Raw genomic sequence first — 27,234 nt, 5'->3', positions numbered from 1 at the left:
CCTTACTCCTCATTTCACCCTTCAGCCTGGATGCTTCTCCACAGTGCTAGTGCTACCCATACAGAGGGATTGCAGCCAGTTCACCCCTTCAGTTCCATTACTCCAACATGAGTAGTTCCCAGCTTAGAAGCAAGGACAGTGTTGGAACCCCAAGTTTCTGTGGAAGGTGCATGGTGGAAGGGCTTGATTCAGCACCAAACCAACCTGACGACAAACCTGAGCCATGCTGCAGCGCGCAGGGGTTAATTTTGTGAACAAACCCCTCACAAACATGTTACAATCAGAAAAAATTTAATTCTATTTTAGAGACTTATAAAAATAATTTAATTTAAAATCCTTTTGACGCGCGCGGCCTGCTGAGTGTCCCAGCACCCAACCTGGCCAGGGCCACCCTTCCCCTCCTTCTCGCCATCATAACCCCCTCTCCCAACCACCTTTTGCGCACGGTCCTGTTCTCAGACACATTCTGATGCACCCCAAGGAAAAGGAGAATGAGCAGCTCATTACAAGCAAAGAAATCCCAACCACGTGGCTCAGCAGGACGCTTCTTCCAAGTCCTTGGTGGTTGTTTTCTCCTCTCAGGATAGGCATGAACTCCTCAGTGTGCTCCCAGCCTCCCACTACCCCTGCAGTTTGCCACTCAGGGCTCTCGCTTCCTGTCCATGTCCTCTGCCAAGACGGGATCAGCAGTGTTGTTCCCACAAGCAGCAGGAAGGAACATTGTTTACTGTTCCCCTTCCCTCCATTCCTTCACAGGTTTTGTTTGGGCAGCAATGTATTTTAGTGCTAGATCATTTCTCTTCTTGTTCATACCCCCAGGTTTTCAGCAGATGCTCAGCCTGCTCCACGTGCCTGCAGCCCATCTTTTTGGCTCTTATCCCATGTGGATCTCCTTTTTGCCTTCGGCCACATACTTGGTAGAGGGCTGGACCTCAGAAGCCAAGTAAAGTGAGTTACCTAAATGTTATCATAGGGAACTGCAAGGCCAATGTTGTAGTTGTAACCAGTCACTTCATCATAGGAAGAGCGGCAGATTGGAAGGACACTTTCTACAGCCAACTGGTCTGCTGAGAACTCGTAGGCATAAATGATTCCTCGATACCTGCACAAAACACAACCAGGACACATCATTTTATATGGGTGAATTACATATTCCAACAGGGGAAGCAAAGTTAGAGATTGCCATGAAGAATCAGCATCTGATGCTCTAGAAGTTGAATATAAATCTCTTCTGCACTAGGGCTGTCTGTGCAGTTTTAACAGAGAAAACTCCCTCCTGCCGCCTTCCAGGGACCCACTAAGCCCTGGAAACAAACAGTGAATCATTCACTTCAGCACCGCAGAGACATGACTGTCATCTGCTGAAACAGTTCTCATCTGCTCTGGAAGGGGGAAGGTAAGTACACTGGAGATTGGTAGTTCCATTAGACATGCTAAGAGCCATTTGAGATGCAAATACCAAAACCTGGAGCTGAAATACCAGTAGTTTTCCTTTAGCAGGAGGTATCATTACTAATATTTAGAGCAGGAAAGGGCTGCATTCCCTGTCTGGCTTCAGTGGCCTTTACATTCCCCTGCTGAAAAAGAAGTGCTCGGAAGTAAAGAGTCAATTCACCAATGGGTTTTGAAAGCCTTATCTTTAAACTTCTTTTTGCTATACCTTCTCTATTACTGCTCTGGATCATGACCTGGGTGCTTAGTGGGCCACTTTGCTAAAGCAGATCTTCCCAGTGCCACAAATCCCACCCCTCAGAGCTGGGATACTCACTTGTGGTGCACGGTAAGGTCATCATCTGTGATGCTGGTGCCTGGAAGACTTTTCTCATCAGGGATGTTCGCAGTGATGAGGCTGTGAGAATTAAACCATACATGGCGGACTGGATGCCTGAAAAACAACCCACAGCACTGGGTGAGGTGACACCTCCATTAGACTTAAAATCCAAGTACAAGAAAGGAGTTGCTCTGCGTTAAATAAGAACTTACTTAAAACAGCGCCCTCCCTACGGAGAGAGGTCGGGAATCTGCACTTCTCCTCCTCTCTGGAGCAGATGAACACAGCTTTTACCCCCATCTAGTGGGCTGTTATCAGAACACACGTGGGCTTCTTTAGCCTGGAGAAGAGAAGGCTAAGGGGGACCTTATCGCTCTCTACAACTGCCTGACAGGAGGTCGGTCTCTTCTCCGAAGTAACAAGTGACAGGATAAGAGGAACCGGCCTCAAGCTGCACCAGGGCAGGTTTAGATGGAGCTGAGGAACAATTCCTGCCCCAGAGGGTGCTCAGGCATTGGAACAGGCTGCCCAGGGCAGGGCTGCAGGCACCGTCCCTGCAAGGGTTCACACCCCGTGGAGACGAGGCCTCAGTGCCATGGGTTAGGGGTGGCCTTGGCAGTGCTGGGGAATGGCTGGACGTGATGATCTTTAAGGGCTTTTCCAACCTGGTTGGTTCTGTGATTCTAAGACACTTGGCAGCACACAGGCTGCAAGGGATTCGGGCTGCTTGCTTGCCTTGCTGCTTTGAGGACTGCTTTCCCGAAGGAGGGATGGGGACCCCCACACCCCAGGCACTGAGCTATGGCTGATGTAGAAGCGCACTGTATGGCACAAACTAAGAGGCCTGCTCTTCATTCCTTTTCCTCTCACTGTGAGTAAACTAATCCTGAACCACTGTGACAGCATTTACTGTTCAAGCAGGAGTAACTTATCTTCTCAGATTAAGATGGCTCACCTCCTTGTCTCCTGTCACCTCTCTCTACTTCTGCCCCTGCTTTCCATTCATGACACCTGGCTGAAGGCATGGAAAACAATACACACACACCTTCTTATCCAAGCAAGCCTTTTTGATTGAAGTGATCCCTTCTGCTCCCTATATAGATTAAACAGTATTTTAAAGGTTTAATCTAATGGTTTTACTTTTAGTACACCCCAAAGCTCAGACCTGCCCTCCTTCCTGGCATGCTTCAGGAGACAATCAATGCAAGATTGTCCTTAATGCATCAGCCACATCACAACAGGCTTTATAATTCACAGGGTCAAAAGAGAAGGTGGTACCTGCCATTAATCAGTGACAACTCCAGCTTGAACTTCTCTGACTGTAAATACCTCATCTAGCTCCTCTTTGGGGAAGATGCATTAAAACCAAAGTTATCAGGATTTATCTGTTCATTTTAGTAGGGTTATCACTCAGACTTACAAGGGACTAAATCCTGAAGGTCTTCATTCAGACAAACGCCTTCGGAACTGTGCTTTGAGCTGTAGCAACCAAGTCTTCTGACAACTCCAGGATACTCATCTCTGCTTGTACTTGCAGTACTGCACTACTTGTGCTCTCGGTACAAACTGGTATTTTAATATTTAAATGAGTTTAAATTTAAATACCAACCTGGATTTGCCTGAATGTGTGGATGAGGTGAACAGAAACACAGGGATTGCGTTAAGGCTATAGTGCATAGAGAGAGCCAGAACCAGTCACTCTGCAGACAACAGCCAGGAGGTCTGGCACTTTAAATCCAAGTTTCAATAAAGAAAATACTGGATGGGGATGGGGCAGGGAGAAGACAGTGATCTACAGGCTGGCCAAAGAAACTGTGGCTACTTGGAGCAACCTGGTCTAGTGGAAGATGTCCCTGCCTGAGGCAGGGGGGTGGAACTGGATGAGTTCCCTTCCCACTCAAAGCAGGCTGGGATTCTATGTAAAGCTCCCAGAATCACATGTTTCTGTGATTCTAAGATCTTCATGAGAAATGCAGGGGAAACAACTTCCATGCACAAGACTCCAGGTGGGCAGGCAATCTGTTCCCAAATCACATGACAACAGAGCTCTCACAAGCTTTAGACAGGGGATGTTATCATTTTGGTCCTGGATCATCCCCTTCCCACATTCCTCCTTGTCTATCAGATCCTATAAACACCCTTGCAACAGGACCCTATGCAGACAAAATTACCTGGCATGCATTTCCCAGAGCTTGGTGCCCATCCGTTGGTCCCACACACAGACCAAGCCCTCTTCTCCTCCACTGACGATCTTCCAGTCATCCATCTGGACTGCAGACACTCCTAACTGGTGGGCATACAGGGAGCACAGGGATTCACTTTTGCGGAGGTCGAATACCCTGACTCTAAATGAAAGCAAAGAAAGGACAGAGATCAAACCAGCTCTGGGTGTGCAGGTTGTGGGTTCTGACAGCACAAGTACTTTTCGGGGCTATGAAAACAGGTCTAGGACAGCAGCAGTCCCATGGCCACTACAGGGCCAGAAACCCCATGTGATTCACACTTCTCACCACTGAATTCTCACTCTGGTTTCTATCAAAGATTTTTGAGGCAGACTCAAAAAATGTCTTCACAAGTCATGGGTGATATAAAATGTAAGTGAAATTCGGGTAAAGTTTCTCTATCTGTGCCTCCCAACACGTCAGCATTGCCTTGAAGCACGAAGTCCTCTGTTTTCGGCACGCTGCTAACACATCCTCCCCTTTGGTACCAACCCACGTCCACTTTGGCTGAGGGGTAATGTTATGAGGATCAAGGAAAGAGCTATTATTGCAAAGATTACGGAAGAGACTAACTGTGGCAATTCGAAAGGTAAGTCAAGGGAATTGCAGGTTTATACACTTGAGTTCATCACCAGTATTGAAACAAAGCTATCCCCAAGCACCCAGCAATCAGTATCTCTTTGGATTCCAAAACCACAGCTACTGACTGCGGGTGGCTTTTAGGTACATCTGATTTGCAGAAATTATTGCTCAGTCACACAAAGGGTTCTGAAGGGAAACGTATTGAAGACTCAGCTAGGAGGAGAACAGTAGAGAAAGAGTTCAGGATTGCAACCACTGCAACAAGTCCACAAAACCAGTTAAAGCTGACGGTGTTGAGTTTTAAACCCAGCACATCGCACAAAGGAGTATGATTTTTTGACCCTGATATATTAAGAGATCAAGTAAAGTACATAAGTGAATTAAAATAATAACGCAGCAAGTGAAAACAGAAGGAGAAATACTGAGGAGAAAGTTCCTCCCAGCTGATGGCTATCGAGAGTGAAACCATCAGGTACACATTAATTCCAGAAAAGGCCAAAACACACTTGTTCCAACACATTAACTCTACTTTATTCCATACCCCTGCTATGATCCTAATGGTGTTGCAAGTCTTTCCTTTTCCTTTCTCAAATGGAGATTGCATCATATGATTTTACAAATAACACATTTCAGCCACTGAAATAAAAGGCAACAGAACAATCCAAAACTCCAACAGAGCAACATCCATCTGACATGTGGAAAAACATGCTGGAACAGAGCGAGGAGCATGCTTTGTGTGGCTCTCCAGTCACCCATAGGAAAACCCCATCACAACAGCTGCTGATGGTGAAAAGGACTTCTTGCTTTCTCCAACTCCAGCAGAGAGCAGCTTTGGCTACATATTAGAGCTGTGTTTTGGGTAAGGATGGGGGATTTTGGAAGTGTTCACACCCAGCACTCTCCCTGTCTTACTGCATGTGTTCTGCACAGCAATCAAAGCTCCTTCTGTTTGGTAAGCACTGTTGGAGACAAAGATCTGATTGTGCCCTGGTTATTTCATTAGCAAGGACCCAGGTTTCAGGCAGGTGTCCATTCTGGCACACCCTAGGAAGAATGAGAGGCACACTTGAGTTGTTTAGATGTGCTTTAACAAAAAAAAAAGGAAAAAGCATTTTGCAAATTTAATGTGATGCTCTAATGCAGACCTGGCATGGCCCAGTGTCTCCTGCCTCAGCAGCTGGGCTCAGTGGGAGCACTTCAGATTCATCCAGGTTCAAGGGAGCTGTGAGGAAGGTATTCTCATGACTAGGCTTTGATTCTGCTCTTAGAGTACCTTAGGAGCTTACTTGCCTTTAAGGAGAGCATGGAATACGTGTTTTGCTCCACACCTTTCAGCCGCACAATACACTGGGCTTGCCATATGTTTGCTTTCCCAACGCTATTCATCACCATAGGTACCACCAGGGAAAAGGATGCTGTCGTGCAGTGCATCAGCACACACTCCCTGTTAATCAGATCTCTCTGAATAAAAGAACAGCATACACTAGGGAAAATGTGAACTTAATTCAAGCAGGAAGTTTTCCCACTGGCCATCAGCAGCCTGAACTCCCAGGGCAAGGTCCCTATTTAGTACACTGCTCCATAATAGGGCTATGAATGTTTAAGTCTCATTTACCTATTCATGGCCTTCCTGCAGCAACACACGAGGAAATGACCTCTGAGATACACATGGCCTTGCCTCCTGCATGCCAAACTTATTTGCTGAACTGCTGATTCCTAACTTCCTGTAATAGTGATCCCCTGAACTCAGCCAATGCTTGAGCTGAAACACTGAGCCTTCTGGAGGGGAAAGGGCACAGACATTTAGGACAAAGGGAATAAATTTCAACCTCACTTAAGAGATACCAAGGCTGGATGTGGTCCTGGGCAACCTGATGCAACTGCTCCTTCAGGGAGGCTGGACTAGATGACCTCTGAAGGTCCCTTCCAACCCGAAATATTCTATGATTCTACATCAACTTTATTAACTCTCCCATCATTGTGCAAGAGATCAAAATTGGAGGTGGTTTTACTGGGGTGCTTTGGAAATCAACTATCTGCTTTTAGAGAAAGAAAAACCCCAAAATCTCACGGTTTCAATTACACTTGTCAAACTTCAGCTATTTCCTTAACCTCTTTGCTGAGGAAGTGTGAGTTTTGGTTGCGCTGCCTATTTGCTGAGAAGGAAAAAAAGCTGTTTGACAAAATAATCATTTTTGCAAGCTGCTGCACTGGCGGGACAGAGGTCTGGGATTTGGCAAAGGGAAGTATCCGCCTTACAATCTGATACCCACCACCACACCAGACCACCACCTGCAGCCTGATGCCCAGTGCAGAAAGGAGGAGGGAAGGAACAGGGAGCCATTAGAGACTGGCTCCTCGCCATCCCACATCTCCTTTGGTGCACTGGATCAGACCCCACAAATAACTAGCCAAAAAAAGAAAATCTAAAAATTGGACTCAAAGGGTCTTTTTAAGCACTTTAATCCTTTCGCGCTGACTGTTCCCAGCGCGTCCAATCCTGGCATCAGATATTGTGCTGGGAAAATCCTACTCCCCAAGCCAAGGAGTTAAAGAGAAAGCTGCTAATCAGCTAAATAGAAGCTGGAATCTGTTCATATGAAAGTCTCTTTTTTTTGTCACCTGAGGGACATCACAGTGTTCCGAAATACACTCTTGACATCATTTGGCAGACGGACCCATCTCATCCTACATGATTCATCCCTTAGGTTATTTTTTTAATATCAGAAAGTGAGCTTTTAAATGCCAAACTCATTTTGCGGGTGGTGGTGGGGAAGTGGAAGAGATTCCAAGTGGTCTCGCTGGGCCGTACACCAACTGCGTCCACCAAATGGCTTAAAAAGAAAGTCTTCCCATGGAGCTCTCTGAAACAAAGCAAACTGGCAGCCACATCCAACTATTACCTAATATTTTGTTCTTGAAGTTCATGCAGGCTGCTTTTGAAACGTTAGAGGAGAAACGAACTCTAGAAGGTCCAGATGTAGGACAGCATGATAGAAGTAAGCTAATTTGAGATGGGTTACAGATCCTGGTAGTACCTACCTTCTGTCTTTATTGCCTGTTACAAGCATGTTTGGAGGACTGTTCTGGAGGTTGACACATGTAAAGTCACCTATGGAGTTGCCCATCTTCTTCAGACACTGACTTGTTTCCAGATTGTAAAGAAGAATCTGGTAGAAAGAGAACAAACACTGGCTAAATTTAGCAGGAACACAAGTACATTTTGCTGTCATGTGAAGTAAAGCAGAGTTCTTACCATCAGAGATGGTAAACAATCAAGATACAGAACTATCCCTGTTAAGAAAGGCAACAACACCCTCAGAAAGAAGGAAATCAAGTTTCACAACAGAGTCATCAAGAAGCAAGAAGCAAGGAAGCAAGGCTCTTGCCAGCCACTATCAGAAGGTATAGTTCTCAGGCAGGCAAAAGAAGCCATGAGGATTTTCTCCAGCTCCAATTTTTAAGGCTTCCATGGAAAAGCAAACAGTTTCTTCCCCAATTTTAATATTTGAGAGAGTCAAGGTAAACAAAATTAACATTTTGAAGGTTTAGACAGATGGACTGTGCAAGAAAGATTCAATCAAATACAGCAGACATGGAAGAGCAGAACTGAACAAACACCGCCGCAGCGCTGACAGGCCCTGCTGATGGCTTCTGTACAGATCACAGCACAAACAGATAAAGAGAAACATTACATCTCAAGTGGCAGTTCAGATGGGGAAGGAATAAAAACAAGTCTGATTTAAGCAACATCCAAGATGATTCGACCAGAGCCTGGAAGAGGGTACGAGCTCTCTCCCGTCTGTTCAGCCGCCTCTCCAGTGCGCAGTGATCAGTTTACTCACGCTCACTGTCTCTCCTGGGGGGCCAGATGAGGTTCAGTTATTTGGGCTTTTCAATTAAGCAGAGCAAATACTTTTAGAAACAGAAAAACGTACTGGTCAAAGCCCAGTGGAGCTCAGCACAGCACCTGGGCCTCCATAACCCCACAAACATCACCAATTTCATGGTGATGCTCGTTTAATTTAAAAGAAACCTATGACCGTGAAAAGAGCAACGGGAGTTAAAACCTCAGAAAGAACTTAGGGCTTCCAGGGCAACATCAGCATGACTATGTCAAGGATACATCAGTATTCTGAACTTGTACTTTTCTGATCATATCCACATGCAGCTTAATAAATATTCCACTATCTGTACATATCATTTCTACATTTGCCACAACAGCGGTAGTGATACAGCCTTTTGCTTCCTATCTCTACAATTTCAGTAAGCATCTGAAATGTCAAGTTAAGAGAGCAGGAGGGGATCATTTTGTGACGGATGCCTCTAGGCAATAGGATTAAAGCTTCATAAATGTCTAGGAATACCATAAAGAAAGGCAGAGAATTTGCAGGTTTCCTCCACCTGCTTTTTCTCCCAGCTACAGAGCAGGCACAGTTTTATTCAGACATGTTATCAGCCCCCTCCTAGAATCAACACATCAATACCTGACTTCCTCAGTTGCTTGTAGTATTTATAATCTCCCAAGTAGTTCCCTTTCCCAGCCTTGTTTTTGTGAAGCTGCCTCAAGTAGCAATCTTTAGCATGCAATTTTTACCCTCAAGACCCTCAAAACTAAAGCAATTTTACCCAAGCTCTGTAAAGCAAGGAAGACTCCAGCTTTGCAGGGAGACTTTGGACATAAATGTGGCTAAAAACGAATCTAAACTTCCATAGCTATGAAAAAGTTGCTACAAACTGCCTGAAAACATCAGTCTTGAAGGTAAAGACCAATTTACAACCTGTTCTCACTTGCAGCACAGCTTCCAAGAGCTCACTAACCAAACCCAGAGATAATGATGTTCTGGCAAGGTACCTTGTGCAGTTTTCAGTGCAAAGGAAATTAATATCTGTGCCTGGCAACCAAATTTCTCCTTGGAAAGTTTGGAACAAAAGACAAAGTCAATAAACTGCTGAATTCAACTTAGGAACAATAAAAGCTCGGGTCAAGAGCAACATGTTCCAGCTCCCAGTTGAGGCTCTGAACCAGCCCTTCCCAGCTGTACACTGAAACTCCAGAGAGGGACAAATGCTGCTTTCTCCAAAGTCCCCTGGGGCTAATACTTAAAGTGAACATCCATAAACTATTAATTTCTCTAAATGCCCATAGCTCCCATCTATCCTATAAACATATGATACACCCTTGAAAATTCAGTTATGGTCGTGAAAGATGACAATGAAAAATTGCTTCCATACAGCATTTAAAGATTCCCCTGTTTTACACACTGGGGCAAATATTACACCTTCTCCTGCTTGAAAGCTCCAGTTTAGACCTTTGCCAATCCTCACGTGTAGGTAGCACCAGCCAAAGTATTATTTATTTCTTCTCACACAACTTGTAGGTGGCCACCAATTTAAAGTGTCTGCATTTAAGGATGAGAGTGTAGAAAAAGAAAGGTTCAGATCCACAAAACTGGAAGGAAAGATTCTGTCTTATCTCCTACCCCCTCCAATTCCTTCTTTTCCCATGTCAGTCTCCCTTCTTTTAAAGACTGTTGGGTTAGCTTTGATGCACGTGTGTATTTCCAGCCAATTACGTCTACCATTGGAAGAAAGATTCTCTTTAAGATTTTCCACATCCAGGTTTTGCCCATCTTTAACTTCAACTTCTGTCTTGAGTGATTCGATGGTCTGCAAATGAATTTCAAAACCTCACCTGGACAAACTGACAGGCAAAGAAACAGAAAGAACTCGAAATGCTTCTTGAAGTCTGCGTAATAATTGCTTGAGGACAGAGGGTTTAAAAGCATACTGATGACAGTCCTGAAGCTGGCAGAACACTTCTGATGAGCTCTCCTATAGCATCCCAAGGCAACAAGGATTTTCTTTACAAAGGCCAAGGAGAGATAATGAAAATACCTGGTCAATAGGGACTTGAAATAAGGGCCTGCATGTTAAAGGGCAGATAAAGCATAAGATCTTTAGGAGGTTTATAATCCTATAACGCACACTGCAAAGGGATTGCCCTTTTAAAGGTATTTATAATCCTATAATGGACAGCCAAGCCCAGTGACCTAATAGGTATCGAAGTGAAGGTAAGTGAACCAAGAGCATTTGGGTGTGAAATGAAGTGCCCTGGGATAACACACTAACGAGCATCCCTTCCCCCAGAGGGACTGCAGGGACAACACAGGGGAGGAAAAGCATTAAATACTCTGTGCAGATGTATCAGGATCTAACGCACAAATAAAAAGTGTTACCTATTAACATTGCTCAAATGAAAAGTCCAAGTTACTGGCTGAGAGCCAGGCAATCTCCCAGAATGCTGAATAATTCAACAAGCCAGAAATAGCCAGAGTACCTTTACCATTATGTTTAGTTAAAGACCACAGAGATTAGAAAACACATTATCCATCTCGGAGGCGATTCTTTCCATGTTACAAGTCCCTTAACAACCTTTACCATCTCCCCCTCTCCCTCTCTCTCTTTTAATAAGGCTGAGCAAATGGGACTTCATTTTATCCGATTGCCACAGACTAGAGGTATTAATTATTCATGCTCATACTCTCTCTTTTGTTAAGACAGTGCATTAGACTAATTTTCCTCTTTACTGCATGAGCTGGGCAAGTCTTAACCTGTGGCCACTGCTCACAGATAGAGGCACCAAGAAGCTGGCAAACTCAGGAGATCAGGCAGAGGAAGAAAGGAGAAGTTATGATCCATCATGAAGCTGCTGAGCAGTGAGTATGGGGAGCTCTCTCTAAATGCTGTCCAAGAACTCAAACCGGACGACTAAATTAATTCACAAAGAATTAAAGTCTCTGTAGCCAGAACAGCTAAGCTGTGAGCTTCGTTACATCTTGCAGCTAAGTGAGGTCAAGCGTGGTCGACATAGTGTGGTTGAGATACTTCCAAGAAAAACCAAGGAACTGAAGGAAATGCTGTTGATGGAACTCTTCCATGCATGTCCAATACCCCAGCAGGTGTTTTGGGATCCTGTGCTGTTGGAGATGTCTTTTTTGGATGGAACATTAAAACAACAAATCCCCAAGGACTTGTTATCAAAGAGCCTGTGGTACTTTCAACAAGAGCAGGGGTGTTCAAACCCACTGTCCTGGCTGAAAGCCAGCAGACAACTGCTTTGTGAAAGAGCTGGTTTCCTTCTGCAATCACATTTCTGCTTCTTGTCAAAGTTACCACTGAGTAAGACCTGAGAATTGGGCACAGCACTCTATATACAGTATATGTAGTTATTATTTAGATGAAGTATTGGAGTATCGTAAATATTGGCAAAGAGTACACTGTAAAACCATACTCAAAACCTCCATCCCTTTTCTTACCGAATAACCACTTGAAGAACCACCTTCCCAGAAAGAACTGTCGAGGACAGAGGTTTCTGTCTGTCATTTTAGAGACAGGATTAAAAGAAAACATTAAAAGAACACCCTGAGCTGCTCAAAGAGACGGAGAAACAAGCAGCAACTTTGGAAACAGAATCTGCATTTAATTTCAGATTTCTTCCCCTTTTCCTTCTGCCCATCCCTCTGCCGATTAGGAAAATCCTCCCAAAACATCGCCTGAACACAGGCACAATACACACAAATATTGCCAACAAAAGAAAGGGTCGTGAAATTTCAAGTGCACCATGAATTAAAAGGGATCTGGTTTTTGCACAGGTCAAACCCATTCAATTCAAAGGGTATCTACAAAAGCAGTAAGGCTATTTCACAAGCACTGGTGGCAGAAGTCATCCAGTTGAGTACAACATATGGTACAGAGTGCGGCAAGTCTGAGTTTTATTTCTCAAGTGATGTGGAAAAGGGATATTTTCAAAGTTTACAAGCCTCAGGGGCACAGTTTCCCCGTGCAAACGTATTGAATTGCCTACTGTAAATGTGGCACACAGCACCGCAACAACAGCAGCAAAATGTGACCGTTAACAAATGCAAGGTCAGCGCGTTGATACTGGTGCGCAGAGATAAGTGTTCTGGCTCCATAAATTTCAAGATGAGCTAAGATTTAAAAGGAGCAGCTGAGGGAGACAGACAAACAATCAGAGAGAAAGAAAAAGAGTAAATCATACACAAAACAGCCAGTAAAAAAAAAATAAATAAATAAAAGCAGTTAATATACATGAATAATGGATGTTTGATTTAAAAGCAGTTTACTCCAATATGATGTAATTTTTGACAATCAGCCAGAGAGACTATTTTGCAAGTTCTTGCCAGAGAGAAGTCATTGTGTAAAGCTGGTAACACAACCGTTTCTCTGAGCATGTGGAAAATTGACTTTCATGCCATCCTAAAGGTGACTTCAGGCTGGCAAGGGAGAGCTCTCATTTCGCATGCGCTGAGCTGCACCAAGCAGCCTCAAGCAATGCTTAAGGACCCATGCAGAGGACTGGGAAAACAACAGGGTCTAAGCAGCTTGCAGCAAATCCAGCAGCACAAAAAGCCACCATACACACTGCCCTGCCCTCCAAATACATACATCTGCTGTAAAAAACTACACATGAAGCTAAAGGCAAGCGTAGCTCGGTTTTTCCTTCAAAGTTTTTCATCTGACTGGAGCTAAAAAGTGCGACTCCAAGCTGGTAGCAAGAAGCAGAGCCAAGCATTGTGCAAGCAGGCAGCGTGCGAGCTTAGGCAACGTGACTCTGCCAATGCACCTGCAACCCTTGGTGTTCCAGCACTGGACACTGCCTCAGCCCCGGCTGCCAGCCCCCGGGACAGTGCCAGCCTGCCAGCCCTGATGGGCTTGTGATGTGGACAGATGTCTGCTAGGATCTGGAATGAGGTCACCAGACTTGTTTGACTTGTGGCTGAAGGCTGATGCAAGAGTTCAGGTACCCAGAGATGAAAGGACAGCACGTCTGCCCACTGAACCACCACTCACCAAGAAAACATGCCCTGGTCCAGAAACACATTTTGCCCTAACCTAAGGATAGGGAAATGAAAAGGAAGGGAAGGTTAATTCTTAATAACCTGATTGAATTCTTTTGTTTTCATTGATTTTCCCCTTGAACATTCATGGCACACCCCACAGCTGGATTTTCAAATCCTAAGGCACTTACCTAAGCAGCTGTGCCGATTTCAAGCCATTCACATAAGCATACAAATATTAAAGCAGAACATAGAACCATAGGAACGTTTGGGTTGGAAGGGGCCTTAAAGCTCATCCAGTTCCAACCCCCTGCCACGGGCAGGGACACCTTCCATGAGAGCAGGTTGCTCCGAGCCCCATCCAACCCGGCCTTGAACACTGCCAGGGATGGGGCATTTTTAACAATAGCCAATACAAAAGGGATTCTTTTATTTTTAACTTGCAAAATTAATTCTGGTCATTTGCAAACACAGCAAAAGCCAAGATGGATGGTTGTTACTCTTCAGCAAGAGAGGGGTTAATCCACACATCATGCAAACTTTAGGCAAGGACAACTTCTGGTCTGTCTATAGCCTCCATCTCTTATAGTGGCTGACTTGGAAAAGTTACACAGTTCAGATCCTCAGAAGGAAGAGTTCTGTCTCTCCTATATGGTACCAAAGAGTTTATAAAGAAAAAAGTATTTAAAACACCTTTCACCTGCAAAGATCTGCTAAAACCCTCCCCAGTCCTACAGCTCCCCAAAGAGAAACATCTGGGCAAGCCCCATACATTCCAATTCAGTCACCAGTAAGGCCTGCAATTCTACTGGTATTAAAACAAGAGTTCAGAAAGATCAATTAATTGAAAACTGGACTGTATAAAGGGCCACCGTGGTTAATAAAACTGAAAAACCACCCACTTTACTTAAACAAGAAAAATCAAGCTAAAATAATGTGAAGTCTTTGGAACTCAACAAGAACTGGAGACATGACACCAGAAACGCCAGTGCAAGCTTATCAGCTAACAAAGACGAAGATCTTAGTTAAAATAAGGTGCAGGAAAGATGTAACAGCTTATAGAAAGCAGCTCTGACCTAAATGCATCATCCAAGAGAGACTGTAGAGTATGAAACTCAATTTAAAGGCTTATTTAAAATTTGTTTTTCCACTTACTATTAATTCATAACATCCATTTCCAGCGGTTAATTCTACTGGATGAACTCACATTAGCAAGCAGCTGAAGAACATTGTGGAACCATTAAACAGAAGCAAAACTCAGCATTATTTCAGTTGATGATGATACGAGACAAATGATTTTGAATACCATTCATCAAGTACAAGCCAATCAGCAGCTCAAAACAGGCGAAAAAGCAACAGCACAAACAACTCCCAAGACATCCCATTTCAATGTATCCAGCCTTCTGTTTCTAAGTTGGAGTCTCTAAAATCATTACTATCCTCCCTTCACGCCTCTCTTCCCCATCTACCTGTTCTGAAGTTCAAGTTTGTGCACAAAGCAGCCAAAACCAGAGACATCCTCTGGACTGCACCTTATAATGCATGTAACATAGAAGTTATGAAGCATAAACGCATGAGCTTAACATAAAATCCTCTTCCATGCTAGAAGCAGCTTCTTTAGTAGAAAAACCACCAAAATCCTCCTCTGCTGATTATCTTCTATCAACAAAAACTGTTGAATATGTTAAACAATTTCAACTAGATTTTAATACAGGAGAAAGTTGGGTTTGTTCCCCCATCCCAAGAGGATAAAGCACTTACAAATCTCAGAGAAAAGATCCACAAGCAGAAAAGCTCACCTGAAGCTACAGAGGAGACCAGACTTAAAAGCAGATGGTCCATTCAGGGAAGCTTATAAATATACCTATATATACCTAAATACATAACTATGAGAAAAGCTTCAGTCACATCCTACAATCGGTGAGATAATTGCATCAGAAATGAGATGATGTTAATCCTAACAGTTACAATGTCACCTGTGGAGGAGGTCTATATCCTGACATGAAGAGGACCAAAGCCAGCTCTATAGTTTAAATCTGTGCATTTAATTTTAGATACAATGCTCAGACCCAAAATGCAAGTGTGTGAATGCCGTGACTTTGTGATGCTGCTGCAGCATCGAGATCCTGGGTCTCCAAACTGCATCACGAAGGGTAATATGCTATTTGCCAGATGTCATCCTTCAGGGCCATGTCCAGTGGATGTCATTAGCATCACTTAAACTTGACAGGGAAAGCCAGGGCTAGAGGCTCTGGTCTGTATTATTAGTCATGTATGAGCCTAGATGGGAAACATAGATCTCAGTATTTCAAGACTTTGGAATCTAAGGAAAATAGTACATTCCATGTGGGGTTAATACAGCTGAAATAGCCTTCACTAAAGCAATTTCTCCCAGCTTAACATAAAACAAAGTGCTCCAGGAGTGCTAAACAGATCAACTTTCAAGAAACAGCATCATACCTGCTTTTTCTGATGCTTAATAATGTGAAAGTTGGACTCCTCACAAATGAAGCATTTCTATTCTCCCCTCATTCCTGCACGTGTGCCTCTCATCTAACAGCAGGCAAGTCTATGCCACAGACTTGATGCTTTCTTCCTCTCCAACATAAAAGTTCTTACAAAGTGTATGCCTCAGACCTCTTCTCTGCTGTCAAGTTTGGTTAAAATTAGACAATGATTAAAAAAGAGGGGAGGAGGGGAGGGGAAAAGGTGGTTTTTCTAACTATATTTTGATCAGAATGCAGGTTACCAGGCAGTAGCATTGGGACTGTGAGCTTAGAGTAAGGAAAAACCATATCCCTCAGGAAAAACAAAGAAAACCCCAAACTGAGAAGAAGCAACAACCCAGCCAGCAGCAAAACAGGGCTGGAATTCTTCATCATCCCATTTCCAAGAGGGAAAGCTCTTTTAAAGCCAGACTGTCAACTGGTGACCACTGTAATGAGCCAATGCAAAGTCCCTTCACGTCTGCGCGAGGCGAAGAATTATCATAATAGACATCAGTAATTAATTTCCAGTGTGATGTCAGCTGGTGCAGCAATGCCAAGCGAGTGTCCTTGTCACACACAGCCCGGCCACCTCAGTCCCATGTCCCTGATTAGGATGCACGCTGCTGCTTCACTGCTTAATACAATCTGCCAGCAAACACCAGAGTTCAGAAGTAAATTAGGAAATATGTCCGGCTTTACAGAGTGGTGCTCGGGGGCCTAAGTAGATTTCTCTATTCCTTTATGAGGCACCAAAGGCAATGACCGAGGTAATGCCCCTGAATGAGGCAATTTTACCTTCTAACCTCCCACCTCTGTAGGGAGAAGAATTGGATTAGGACAGCAAAGGAATTAATAAAGACAGCATGGCCTCGCAGCATCTCTCAACCCTAAAGGTATTTATGGTGGCCTCAGCATTTCCCTAGTGAACGTGAGTTTTAAAGGGGAATCAGACGCAGCTGGACACATCTATTCCTAGCATAGAGGTACTCTTAAATAAAGCTTTCCAGTTGCTTGCCAAAGAAAACGCTGCATTTTTACACTACACACCACAGCTCTTTTCATCTGGGTGCTCACCTCATGCTTCTTTCTCCACCTGCCTGAAGCACTCTCCTTCCCTCACTGCTGATAGCACATCACATGCCTAAAGTGAAACCACAAAACTTGGAGTGAAATGAGGGAGTGGAAAAGCTAGACAAGGTGTAAGAAAGGGACAGAAACTCTCTGCAAGGCATCTGGAACAGGTCTTTCTGAAGCTTGGTCCCTGTCCTGGAGTGGGGCTGTGCCCAGGCTGCTGCCGCCAGCTATGTGGGGTTTCAGGTAGGATTCTGATCCCTCCAAAATTACAGTTCTTTATGCTACCTGTTTGGATTTATAAGCCCAAAAGAGCTTCTCCTGCAAGCAGAGAAGTTTGACAAGAGCTGCATTAGAAGTGTGCCTTGGCCACAAGTCTTCAGCAGGGTTACAAAACCAGTCTGGTTTTGATCTACCCTGCCACTGCTAAGACGTGCTGATAAAAGCAGCACAGGGTAACACAGGGGGCTTCAGATCTATAATTATCATTTTGCTTCCTTTAATACAACACTCACACCATCCTCACCAAGTTGGAAGTAACTTAGCTCAAATAGGTGCAGAAAAAGAAAGAAGCATCCTGCAGAGACTGCACGTTTGCATGTACAAGGCTGGACACACTGCTCAGGATGCCCTCACCAGAAAGGTTGAGGGATGTTTGGGTTTTTTGGGCTGGATTCTTTAGGTTTTGGGTGGGGTTTTTTTGAGACAAGTTCCCCCTAAAAGACCACTGCTGCAGCATGACATGGGACTCACTGCGGAGCAGAGAATGCAAAGTATTCACAGTGAACCAGTTCCTTTCCTCTAGCGCACTAGAAGAACGCTAACAGAAGCATCACGTTATGGCATTAAAAGAATGCCTGCCCTCTACTGTCAGAAGCTGAATAGCAGGGAAGGAAATGGTCAGAACCCCTTTGTTTGTTAATTACGAACGTATAAAAAAATCTTAACCAAAAAAATGTCAATACCTGGTTGGGCTCATTCAATAACCAGCCAAAGTTTCTGACCCCAAAGGCAGCTCCATGCGCAGACACATCGAGACACGTCACAGGCTGACCATAGACAGAATGGAGAATTTTGCCAGGATCTTCTGCTTTCAGGAGATAGACAATGTCTTCTGCAGCTGCTACCGTCACTGGACTTCCCACAACATCTGGAACCAGATTAAGGAAGTTGACCTAGAAAGAGCAGACTTAATTTTTATTACAGCCAAAACTTCCTTTTACATCACTACTGCCACTTGCTAAATTGAGCAAACTATTGATGTGACTGCAGCAATCTTGGACCATTCCAATTCCGGACTAATTTCAGACAAAGACCAAGTATCAATTTTATTTCTGAACTTCTCAAGTTTAGCTCCTATGATGAAATGAGGCTCGATCTTTAGAATTAGTCCATTTAAAAAACTGATCAGAACGTACTACAACAGAACACACTAAAATGTTGCATCAAAGAAAGGACCAAGAATTAATGGAGTCATTCAGACAAAGAACAGAGAGACATAAAGTTAAAGCACACAAAGCAAATACTGCAGCTAGAACATTAATATGGTGCTCCAGAAGAGACAACACGTTAATGGAACTATTGTGGAATCATGGAACCACAGAATGGTTTGAGCTGGAAGAGAGATTAAAGCTCATCCAGTTCCAACCCCGTGCCACGGCAGGGACACCTTCCACCAGATCAGGTTGCTCCAAGCCCTGTCCAGCCTGGCCTTGGATATAGTTGATGCTTACCCTGCAATCATATATATACCCTAAATTAACAGAAAAGTCATCACAGGACTCTAGGACAGCCCGAATATCAGCTCCCTATTTTCTGTCACAAGACCAGAATAATGTTGCTCTTCCCATTTCAGTAAATGGCTAAGATGCTGTTTGGGAAGTCTCACTAGAGGAGGGGTTTAAACTCCTTAACAGCACAGTTGATTTCTAACCCAACCTTAGAAAAAAGCGTAGTGTCCTGAACATCTTTTACACGTGGCACACTGGCCTTTCACAGCAAGCAACATGCAAGAGTCAAATGGATCCAGCTACAACGGAGTGCATGGTGGTGTTTTAACACTGTTACTGGGAAACCTCTTTGAATGTTTCGGGATTTTGTTGATTTAAGTCTTGTAAAACTGACTTAACTTTGAGGATTAATCAGGTGTGGCTTAAATCACAACTTCATACCCATCAGATGTGCAGTCAGCTTCCTGCAGTACGAGAGAAGCCGCCTTGTCAATTTATTCCTACACACTTCCTTCCCCTTTCAAAGCAATGTGGATGCTCTGAGACATAATCAAACTCCAGAGAATGGGACGGCTTCTGAGTGTTAATTAAAATAGTCTCAAAACTTGAGTGACAGAAGGTGCAACCTGAAGAAGCTGCACAACTAGTTACAGCTTCACAAGTGATGCTATTAGCTCGTCTGCAATATCCTGCCTCAGAATTAATCAGAGCGCGTTGATCTGGAATGAGACCTCGAGTTTTAGCTCCAATTCTACGCGAGAAAACTGATTTACAAAATGAGCCAACTTAGTTTAATGTTGACAAAAAAAAATTTATTAAAAACAGCCAACCTCCTGCACCATATGGACTTCTATTCATTTTCACTTGTAGCTTCAGCCAGCATTTCACCCTTGCTCTTCAGTGATGAAAGGCTCATCCATTAACCTGCTTCTAAATCATAGCCTCTAGCTGATAATGCTGTTATCGAGTTCTTCTAAGATTTTCATAAGATCCCTCTTAACTGTACCAAAAATAATGAGTGCATCAGGAGCTCCTGGAATGGAGCTGGAGACTCACCAGTTTCTGGATGTCAAATGTTGCTGCGGTTTGCCAGAATCCTCTGTCATCAGGGCTTTCCACTTTGACCTCAAAGCCAGATGCCGTTGCTACCACTGCACCCTCTGAACCAAGAGCTAGAGCCTGTATCCTCTGGTTGTGTTGGTAATGATGGATTGGCTCCCGCCCGAACATCAGGTTCCAAATGCTAATTGTCCCTGTGTACGAAAGATAATCGCTGTGTTATCTCAGAGTTTAACAGAACTTTAAAAGAGCATTGAAAGATGTAAGCTTAAAAACATTCTAATGGAACAAGTTAATATACAGAAATGAGACTGTAGGGCAGGAAACCAGAACTTCAGGATGCAGCACAGCACCATGTAACACGTTCAGAGGAAGCTTTCCAAAATCACATGCTCTGGCATTAAAGGCTCTGGTGCTCTCTAAATCCTAATTTTGACTTTCAATTAGCATTGGTATCTATTTTGAGGAAGACTGCTTGACTTCTCCCACATTGCCACGTTTGGAGAAGATCAGATTAAACACATACCCGAATTCTTGTTCTACTATGTATCTGCCCTCCATAGTCACTAAAAATAGTGATGAAGAGCCCACATTCAAAATGAAGTCACCCTGCTACACACAGAGGAGTTTTTAAGTGAAGAATCTGACGCTCTGCACACACAGCAGTCAGGTCAGGGACTTTAATACCATTCTTAACCGTTTACAACCAGCTCCTGATCCTGATGCTCTGGGTAAACAGAAAATGTAGCAGGGTCCAAAAAGCTAAAGAATACAAATCCCAAAGAATACAGGAGTGTAAGCCAAAAGACAAAGCGTTTGCAATTGCATTTTTTCCCAGCACAGATCACCAATACTTGACTTAAAAGCGTGGTACATTAAAGCAATAATCTGAGTAAGAGCAACCTGAAGCAATCAGGGGGTGTATTACAGACCAGCAGGGCCAGACAGAATTGGAGACTTCTGGGCCACCTTTGCACTGAATTAACAGAGAAGCAATCTTCAGATGTGACAGAAAGGGCTGGAGAAGCCTTCCTTCTACTTGAGCCATTAATGATGAAATGATTAATGATAGCTATTCCTTCAGAAGGAGACATAAAAGCTCTGACAGACAGCTGCGGACGGGCACCAATGCCAGTTTGCAAACACTCCTCCTACGTCCCAAAGGAGGTGAAGCAAGAGTGTGGTAATGAAACTGCACATAGTGAAATGGTATCTAAATGAGTTTAAATTGATTTATGTTAGCTTTTGTAAAGATTATTTGGTATCTGGAAAGCGCTACCAATGTGAAATAATGCAGATAATCCTTAAGATCCCTGTCTAATGGCACTCCCACTGAATATTTATATTCCTCGCCATGGGAATGAGGACCATAATGGGGACCATTTTTGTTTTATTAGGGATGAATATTTAAATTAATCTGCTATTTGCCTAAACAATTAGCTGCCTCTGTTTGTTCACACAAAGCCAAAACTGCAATTAGGCTTCCATCAAAAAGATAAGTCCCAACTAAAACTGTCCCGATGGAGTCGTAAGGGCTCAGAGCAGAACTTCCCAAAATTACTTCTTAGCATAATGGTAATTATGTTAATTGCTTGAAAGGTAAATAACTGCTGAACGGGTTTGGAAAAACAGGATGCAAGCTCACATCACACATACTTAGGCTTAACACAAGTTAACCAATACAAATGGACAGCACAAGCTCGGATTCCCTCTGCAGCCTGGCTGCTTTGTGCCTCCACAGTGAGGCCTTGGCTCCAAGCTGAGACAAAGGGAATGGGTGAAGTCTTACCTCCAGCACAGCTGATTTAAACAAGCAAGCAAAACACCATCCATCATAAAAGACTGCAATGATTGCAGATCATGGGCATTACAACTGGACTTTTTTATCGGATGAGGAATATTGCTGCCAAGCCTCTCCGTATTTCCAACTGTTTTGCAGGACGTTTAAGCCAATTAAAGGCTACTTTTGTGAAGGGAAAAAACGAAGGTGATTTGCTTTTGTTTGAACATCTACGCGATGAGCATTTTGCTGGTTTTAACAGTGTATTAACGTATGAAAGTTCTGCAAAATACCCCAAAATACTCAAGTCAGAGAACCCTCTTTTGACCACATGAGCAAACTGGGAAACCCAGAATTCAGAGTTCTGCTCTCTAGAACTGGGCAAGAAAGCCATTGTTATTAAGTTCAATAGCAAAATCTGTCCAAAAGATATAAAACACAGTGTGTGCAACATCTGATTCACAATGTGGTGTGAAAACATTCTTGGTAACATTAAAAAAACCAAGTGACTTGTCAGGGCACAAGGTAATATCTGTTTAATGAAGGAGCACAATATAAGGAGTAAAAAGGACTGTTCAGGAATGCAAAGAGCAAGGGAAAGACCATTTTCTTTCATTCGGATGAACAACTATTTGCTTACTAAGGCGTTGCTTGTCCCCCTTGCTTCTCCCCTCCTCCAAAAGAGTGTACGATTCTGTACATACATATCTCTCACTTGCTCCCACTCGGAAGCTTCAACTACTGCATGCAAGGATCTTCTATGTAAAGGCACTAGTGTCAAACAAGGTGTATGCATTCTTGTATGACAGCAGCAAAACCTCATCAACTTTTACACAGAAAAAGCACTGTATTTATCAATAGGTAAAGTTACTCCTGGGTCTAAAAGTGCTCCTCAGAATACTCTCTATTTCACTGCAGAAACAGCAAGATGTATTTATTAGCATGCGAGCCTTTGCAACAGTCCATCATGTTTGTGTAAGAGCAGGACAAAAAAGCCACCATTACAGTTAGTTATTAGTATAGCAACATAAAAAATATTAGGCATAAGATTTACCAGTGCAGATGAGATCACTACTTTAGAGAGTCTATCTTCCTGCCTCCAGCAGTGACCAGCACTTCATTTCCACAGCAGTATCTTTGCTAAGGTGAAGTTAAGGTTACAAGCATACAGTATCTTCAGTATCTGTTTTTGGTTTTACTATTGTATTCTTAACAGTATTAGAGAGCCATTAAATCCCAATTATAAGCAACACTTTCTCAGCATGCTGAATTCTGCGCCACGGTTGTGATCATTCCAACTGAACTCTAACAATAACTCCTCAAACTCCTCGATTTAGAGTTTACAGCTTATTTACATCTTATATTACATCTTGGCTCCAGGAAACTAGTTGAGTGCAAGATGCTGATGAAGATGCTGCAATTGCTGACACTTAACACTACAGTCACTGTACCAGTTGTCTTGTTTATCAGTTCAGCCAAGGTTGTACACAGAATTCAAAACTCTAACCCAATATGTCGTTGAAATGTGGCCTCATGAAAGGTCCATTTATTGCAATTTACTCTCAATTGGCAGGTATTTGGATAAAATATTTATCTGTAAGACTACTGTGCCTTACACGATGCACCACAGATCCTGACTGTACTCCAGCTTTAGCAAGCATCAGCCAGTATTACACATCTCTTGCTAGATCAAAGGTGAATGGCTGGAAGCTGTTCTCCATTAGTGCCTGTCTCTAGCTATTCCCCTCTTTGCAGCTGGAAGCACAAAAGACATCCTGCAAGAGCAGCTGGGTTTTACATCTGTTTTCAGACAGGTTTCTCTCTGGTATAAAAGGCAACACTTCTGCCACCAGTATCTCTTTTCCTATAAAATACTCTAATCCTGTAACAGGGAAAAGCAACATAAACACAGGCAAAAAAGGATCATAGGATCATAGACTGGTTTGGGTTGGAAGGGACCTTAAAGCTCAGCCAGTCTCAAACCCCTGCCACAGGCAGGGACACCTTCTACTAGAGCAGGTTCCACCAAGCCCCATCCAACCTGGCCTTGAACACTGCCAGGGATGGGGCAGCCACAGCTTCTCTGGTCAAAATCATGTGTTAAATCACATTTGTAAATCACGTGTTAAATCACATTTGTCAATACGATATTGGTGGTGTTTGCCAGTGTCATACAGCACGTCACAGCAGAGCACGGCCACCCGCTTGTGCTACCTGCTAACAGCAAACCTGCCTAAGTGGAGGGAGGGCTGTGCTTTGGTGTGGAAAACGCTACACACAGCTTCTAATGACCCATTACATCAGCTCTTCCACATTAAGACGACAGGGCTAGCAGTTGCTGTCAGCTTTAGAAGAGATGTAAAGCAACCTACGTGTGCTTTATCTGGGAGGGAAAAAGAAAAGGCAAAGGCAGAATTTTGTATACTCTAAAGCAGGCAATCTGAACATGCTCATGGTTTTCATGGTCATTCACTTCAGATTCTGAACACCATTGTGTGGTAAGGCCAGAGCTGCCACCTACATTCAGAAGCAGTTTGTGAGTAGCAGCCTTGCCCCTTCATCTTGAGTTAAACAAAACCAAACCTCCTGAAAACACTTCTTACATGTATTCTTCTCTTCCAGTTGAGAACATCAAATTTCCTTATAACTTCCAGACACCATCATACTTCTATGGAGTACAAACAGTAGATGCAATACCCAGGTGGAAAGGAGCACCAGCCTGAAGTCTTAAAACTTCTACTGAATTGTGACTTTCTCCCCACATCATCTCCAGCCAGAGGGACAACCAACATGCGGCAACTTAACCTCACCAGAGAGATGCTGGGTGTTCATGAACTGAGATTTTACATGTTATATTCACTGCAAGGCCATTTCTCAACTGTCAGCAGATCCAGCAAGCTACTTACTGTACTCAACAGCGGGAGACCAGACCTCAGCCATGAGGTGTGCCTTTACCTTACCATAACCACATCAGCTTTCACCAAATGTCATCTTTTACCTCCACCACTCTTCTTACAGAGATTTCCAAGTGACACCATCCCTGTACAGCCCCTCAGGAAAGGCACATATGACAAAGTCTATATTTTCTTCCCAAGTTGGGCACTCTGGAGGCAGATCTCCCTGACCTGATGTGAAATCCCACGCCATCTACCCAAACCAGGAGTTGTACATCCAAAGCCATCTGCACATATCCGATGGGAATAAATACACTAATTCCTTCAAAAACTTTTCCCTTTCTTTGAGCCAGCCTCTTTCCCTGCTATCCTACAGCACATCCTTGCACTTAGGAGAAGGCACCAAACACAATACTTCCTTTCTATCTTTGCAGAGAGGGCATAGAAGGACAATACCTGTGAGCAGCTTTAAGGGCATCAGAATGGACAAGACAGCACATTTCCAGTCCCAGAAAGTAACATTGCCAGAATTCCCTTCCTGGAGCCCACCAGCAAGCAACAGCACTTCTGATCCCTGCAGAAATCACCTTCCTTTGCTCATGTTGCTCTTCTGCAACTTGTAAAGTACCACAAACTCCTCTCAACAGGTCTGAAAGCTCTACCATGAAGGGCAGCAGCTCAGCATCTCCCTGCCATGCCTACATGGGTATGAAACATAGCACTTAAGAAAGAGATAAAGAACCCAAAGTATGTTCTCTTGTTGCAGCACATTGTTTTCAAGTCAAACTATGAGACTCTGAGGACAGGGGGGGAGAGTGATGGCTGAAGTAGACTGCTGTTTCCCAAAAGCTGTGGCTCACAGCCAAAGCCAGGCAAGCATGGAGCAGATGGAGTCCTGGCAAGGCCTCTACTGTCCCTGCATTAGCAGCATCTGCTCATTACCCAGAACCCTCGCCTGCTTTATCTAATGCTCCAGGAAAAGCATTTTGATTTGATTCATTTCAGTTCGGTAACGTGCAACACAATTAGTGGTAAAATCAAACTGGAGCACTGCCAGTGCTGACAATAGGAAACAAGGCAGAAGAAATATGAGGCCAGTGGGTTGGAATTCAAAAATCACAACTGTGGATCAACTTGCCAAGTCCTGTTGCCCCAGGTGTACATACAGTGCCCCCACTGAGCACTGGCATGGGCAGAGGGAACTTCAATTTCCCCCCCATACATTTTTCTCTCATTTACCTCTCCTTGCTTCTCAGAGGCTGACGCCATTGGAAACATTCACCAGAAGTCACAATTCAATTTTGCTTTAGTACCATCATGGAGTTACAATTCACTTTGGATGCAGGCATCCCAGGAAGACAAATCTTTCTCCTTGCTATATTTCATCTGCCTTGGGAAGCGTTCGCTACTACGGAACCAGCAGAACAGTGCTGTAAGGCAGGCACGGCGCGAGCAGAATCTGCCTGTTAGCTCTTCCCTGTGATCGGGTGCCAAGGACATCGCTGCGTGAGCTCTGTTGAACTGGGAGAAACTGATGTTATCTGAGTGAGTCTGCGAGCCAGGGATTCGACAGAGAAGTCTAGACTCTTTGCCTGACAGCACCACCTCCAACACTAGCAGATGGTTTCTCTGTGTTAGTCAAACTTACAAACAAAGAGAAAAGGGAGCTGGAAAAGTACAACAAAGAACAATCAAACACATTATCTTCAAAGTCATCCTCTCCCTCCCCAAGCTGAAAATCATTCTCTCCCCCAAAGTGTAAATACACACTTCCAGCTTCCAGTTAGTCAACATTTCTAAAACCAGCCTTTATAATTCCCTATTCACACAGAAACTAATCTATTCCGACCAGGCTTCTCAAATCAAGAGTAACTGCCGTATCACAGAGCCCATTACAATTTCTACCCAAAAGAATAGAAGGCACTGAGGTTTATGTAAACCAGTTTAGTCACAGCACACCCAGGACTGACACAAGGAATATGACAGATAAAAACCCCACATAAATTATTAGATTAGTCAGTGGGAGACTAGAAAACAAACAAAAGAACCTCGTTGTTTGGTACACTGGACAAAAAGCCAGCACTGAAAACTATCACAGTTATAATTTCCTATGACTCGAGTAAATAATATTAATGAGTCTTCTGTACCAGCAGACTTGCTGTTGGCAGAAAACACTGCCCATCAACAATTTTAAGCCACAGAAAACCATTACAGCATGATTCACACTAGAGAAACAGCTAAGGATGCTGATCATCTCCAAACAGTTGTTTTCACATATAAAGCATTAGCTTTACTTCTAAACTAAACCACAGAGATTAGAGGTTTAATTGGGATTACCCATCTTTGGTTTTGTCTTCACACACAGACATGCCAGGTTCAAAGATAATAGGTGTACAAGCACCCTAACTTTCAAAATACTCTTTATTCGTACCCAAGGAGAGGTTTTCAAGTGTCAATTGAGTTCCGTGAGCAAGTCAGCCTAGGATCCCAACCGGCCAGCACTGTCCAAACCTGACTTTTATAATTGCTGTTTCCATGTGCAGTTGGTCTCTTGTTGCCCATTACACAAACATCTAAGTGTATTTAAAACAAGGATTTTATTAAGGTTTTATTAAATATTAGGTCAAAGTATGTAATAACCCACCACTGCAAACCAACACTTCAGTGAAGAAAATGTGCATCCATACGCTACGCCAAGAGAGGATGCAGATTAATCACATGCAAGTTTACCAGTATTCCCATCACAAAGCTCCACAGCATCCCAAGGGAGTTTTG

General features: G+C 43.6%; 1 protein-coding gene across 4 annotated transcripts in view; it reads right to left on the bottom strand.

The window, feature by feature from the left end:
* Positions 1 to 252: 252 nt before the first annotated feature.
* Positions 253 to 27,234, bottom strand: part of FBXW8 (F-box and WD repeat domain containing 8) — a 54,682-nt gene continuing 27,700 nt past the window's right edge. Inside the window, exons 6-12 of one of the 4 annotated variants that reach the window (XM_080628343.1) lie at positions 19,783 to 19,979; positions 17,962 to 18,171; positions 7,618 to 7,745; positions 3,943 to 4,116; positions 2,817 to 2,864; positions 1,769 to 1,885; positions 253 to 1,102 (exon numbers count right to left, since the gene is read on the bottom strand). In XM_080628343.1, the coding sequence (XP_080484469.1) occupies positions 958 to 1,102; positions 1,769 to 1,885; positions 2,817 to 2,864; positions 3,943 to 4,116; positions 7,618 to 7,745; positions 17,962 to 18,171; positions 19,783 to 19,979 (1,019 nt within the window). In that variant the 3' untranslated portion in view covers positions 253 to 957. Of the gene's footprint in view, positions 1,103 to 1,768; positions 1,886 to 1,983; positions 2,112 to 2,726; positions 2,865 to 3,942; positions 4,117 to 7,617; positions 7,746 to 17,961; positions 18,172 to 19,782; positions 19,980 to 27,234 lie in introns of those variants that run through there. The other 3 variants (XR_013957915.1, XM_080628344.1, XR_013957916.1) reach the window with 3 other exon arrangements.

Source organism: Psittacula echo, assembly GCF_963264785.1.
Source record: "Psittacula echo genome assembly, chromosome: 13".
In the NCBI taxonomy this organism is placed as follows: domain Eukaryota; kingdom Metazoa; phylum Chordata; class Aves; order Psittaciformes; family Psittacidae; genus Psittacula; species Psittacula echo.
This window is presented reverse-complemented; position numbering and strand designations above follow the sequence as displayed.